Source organism: Procambarus clarkii, chromosome 37 (assembly GCF_040958095.1).
Source record: "Procambarus clarkii isolate CNS0578487 chromosome 37, FALCON_Pclarkii_2.0, whole genome shotgun sequence".
Lineage (NCBI taxonomy): Eukaryota > Metazoa > Arthropoda > Malacostraca > Decapoda > Cambaridae > Procambarus > Procambarus clarkii.
Window position 1 is genome coordinate 5,610,577 of NC_091186.1, and position 3,781 is coordinate 5,614,357.

The following is a 3,781-nucleotide window of genomic DNA, read 5'->3' on the forward strand; positions in this document are numbered from 1 at the left end:
GAACTAGATTTAGGCACAACAAACTCTGTAACAAGAGCTGACACTCAGGTACCACTCTCATATTTAGCTGTGAGTTCTTTCTTCATCTGTATCATGATTCTAACCGTTTTTCTTTTTGCTTGGCTCATATCACAAACTTTCATAGGTGTCATGGTGACTTATTTACAATAAGAATATAAAAAATATCCAAGAGAAAAGTGTAGTAGGTTGTGCACTGAACAACATCTATGGTGAAACTGATGCATCAGGGGACGCGTGTTTACATCTGAATGCCGAGCAAACAGACGAATACCGAACATGAACACAGCGTCTGAGTACCGAAAAGTGCGAATTATAAGCAGTGCAAACACCGAGGCTCCTCTGTACAAAGAAATTATGTATATATTATGTAATTTGTATTGGTACATACAGCACAGTACTGTAATATTACTTTTTGTTGTAAATTCTTCTAGCTTAACCAAATATTTTTTCCACAGGATAACAACCCAGAGGAATGTTCAGTGTGTTTTAACGATTATGATGACAATCAGCTACGGCCTTGCAATCTGCCTTGCGGCCACACATTCTGCTCCCAGTGTATTGACAATGCTATCAAGAATGGGCAGCTGACCTGCCCCAGCTGCCGTGCCCAGCACACTGCCACAGCTGCTACTCAGTTCCCAATTAATTATGGTATGGAGGCCCTTATCAGAAAACTAAAAGGTATCGAGGTTGTACCAGAGAAAACGTTAACAGCAAAACCCATTAAAGCTCCTGCAAGAGGAATCAGCAAAAAGTTACATTCCATTGTGGAGGAGCAGAAGAGCAGCATCAGCAGCCTCATTACTAGCTGTGAAGAGGTACTGTCCCAGCTGGGGGAGTACCGGGGGCAGCTGGGGGACTGGAAGACTCACCACCTCCAGCTCCAGGACAGACTCTATGCTCTGGTGGAGCAGAATAAGTCAGCAATGAAGCTCTTGGAACTGGAGGATACCAGTGTGGTGGATATGACAACACAAGGAGAGGAAGGGAAGATTCAGCTGCAGGCCATGTTGGGGAGCCTCGAGACAGTCAACACAGCACAGGAAGTATTCATGACCATCAATGAAGTTGACCAATGCAACATGGAGGTAGAAAATTGGCTCAAGAAGTGCCAGGAACTCTTCCCAGATGTCAAGACTGTCCACACCTCAGTGAAGGTACGTTGCTGAAGGTCACATTGTTCTCACCCAACTGAGTGTACTATTGCCTCTATATAAACACTTTTGACATGGAGACACATCAAGATGAGAGTAGACTTTATATATAACAAACTTTTTACTCTAACACCTGAAACATTTTTATTAATAAAGTCAACTGTCATCTTGGTGTTTCTCTACACTGTGGTCAGTGTAGAGAAACAAAATTACTTATGTTGTCAAATTACTTTACTCAGTCTGATGCTTCATTATAGTTCAGTACTTTACTCAGAGCCTGATGCTTCATTATAATCCAGTTACTTTACTCAGTCAGAGCCTGATGCTTCATTATAGTCCAGTTACTTTACTCAGAGCCTGATGCTTCATTATAATCCAGTTACTTTACTTAATGCCTGATGCTTCATTATAGTCCAGTTACTTTAATCAGAGCCTGATGCTTCATTATAATCCAGTTACTTTACTTAATGCCTGATGCTTCATTATAGTCCAGCTACTTTACTCAGAGCCTGATGCTACATTATAGTCCATTTACTTTACTCAGGGCCTGATGCTTCATTATAGTCCAGTTATTTTACTCAGGGCCTGATGCTTTATTATAGTCCAGTTACTTTACTCAGGGCCTGATGCTTCATTATAGTCCAGCTACTTTACTCAGAGCCTGATGCTTCATTATAGTCCAGTTACTTTACTCGGCCATATGCATCTTTATAGTCCAGGTTCCACTATTAATGTTTATGTTGGTAATGACAGGTGTCATTACCAACACCTGTCAGAGACAGGTGCCACAGCTGACCCCGCACACCTGGGAGACTCAGCCTCCACCATTAATGTTTGTGTTGGTAATGACAGGTGCAGGAGACCATCGGGGAGGCCCTGGAGATGATGACCACAGAGGCAGGTGCCACAGCTGACCCCGTACACCTGGGAGACTCAGCCTCCACCATTAATGTTTGTGTTGGTAATGACAGGTGCAGGAGACCATCAGGGAGGCCCTGGAGATGATGACCACAGAGACAGGTGCCACAGCTGACCCCGTACACCTGGGAGACTCAGCCTCCACCATTAATGTTTGTGTTGGTAATGACAGGTGCAGGAGACCATCAGGGAGGCCCTGGAGATGATGACCACAGAGACAGGTGCCACAGCTGACCCCGTACACCTGGGAGACTCAGCCTCCACCATTAATGTTTGTGTTGGTAATGACAGGTGCAGGAGACCATCAGGGAGGCCCTGGAGATGATGACCACAGAGACAGGTGCCACAGCTGACCCTGTACACCTGGGAGACTCAGCCTCCAGCATCATGAATAAAGTTCAGGAAATCACTGGAAAGATCCCCCAGAAGCAATTAACAGTAAGTTTTTTATTTTTCTCATAGGTCATATCACAAGATATTGAGTTGCATTTCAAGGAGAGGAAGTTTGTTCTTAGGTTTATCGAGGTTCCCCAAGTTCTACTACTGACTTTCCTTAACATACGATCTAAAATAGTTGTTTAACTCCTGGATAAATATATTCTGGTAAGTGAACAGACATCAGGTGAAAGGAAACATGGGACCATTTCTGTCCTGCGTGAAGATTAAGCCTGTGATCCTCTATTGAAACCGGGATCCTGGGGCCCCCCATCACAGAGGCACAGAGAGCGGATGACACTCCACCAACCTACCGGGAAAGCATCCAGGAGAACATTGAAAATAAACAGACCAATGCTGGCTTCGAAGAGACTGAAGCCTTGAAACTGTCAACAAATTTCTGAACAATGCCAGCACCAACCACCTGCCAGTAGAAGGGGGCTGGAACTACAGATCCAGCACCAACCACCGGCCAGTAGAGGGAGGCTGGAGCTATTGGTCCAGTACCAACCACCTGCCAGAAGAGGGTTGCTGGAGCTACAAGTCCAGCACCAACCCCCTGCCAGTAGTAGGGGGCTGGAGCTACAGGTCCAGCACCAACCCCCTGCCAGTAGTAGGGGGCTGGAGCTACAAGTCCAGCACAAACCCCCTGCCAGTAGAAGGGGGCTGGAGCTACAGGTCCATCACCAACCCCCTGCCAGTAGAGGGATGCTGGAGCTACAGGTTCAGCACCAACCCCCTGCCAGTAGAGGGATGCTGGAGCTACAGGTTCAGCACCAACCCTCTGCCAGTAGAAGGAGGCTGGAGCTACAGGTCCAGCACCAACCCCCTACCAGTAGAGGGGGGCTGGGGCTACAGGTCCAGCACCAACCCTTGTCAGCAGAAGGGCCCTGGAACTACAGGTCCAGCACCAACCCCCTGCCACTAGAGAGGGCTGGAGCTACAGATGTAACACCAACCCCCTGCCAGTAGAAGGGGGGCTGGAGCTACAGGTCCAGAACCAACCCCCTGTCAGTAGAGGGGGGCTGGAGCTACAGGTTCAGCACCAACCCCCTGCCAGTAGAGGGGGGCTGGAGCAACAAGTCCTGAACCAACCCCCTGCCAGTAGAGGGTGGCTGGAGCCACTGGTCCAGTACCATCCCCTTGCCAGTAGAGGGGGGCTGGAGCTACAGGTCCAGCACCAACCCCCTGCCAGTAGAGGGGGGCTGGAGCTACAGGTCCAGCACCAACCCGCTGACAGTAGAAGGCGGCTT

The 3,781-nt window shown here is 48.0% G+C and overlaps 1 protein-coding gene across 1 annotated transcript; it reads left to right on the top strand.

The window, feature by feature from the left end:
* Positions 1-297: 297 nt before the first annotated feature.
* On the top strand, positions 298-2,675 carry LOC123765937 (E3 ubiquitin-protein ligase TRIM21-like). The gene is made up of 3 exons (XM_069337350.1): positions 298-324; positions 477-1,178; positions 2,556-2,675. Exons 1-3 carry the CDS (start codon positions 298-300, stop codon positions 2,673-2,675), a joined length of 849 nt encoding a protein of 282 aa, XP_069193451.1.
* The last annotated feature ends 1,106 nt before the right edge of the window (positions 2,676-3,781 follow it).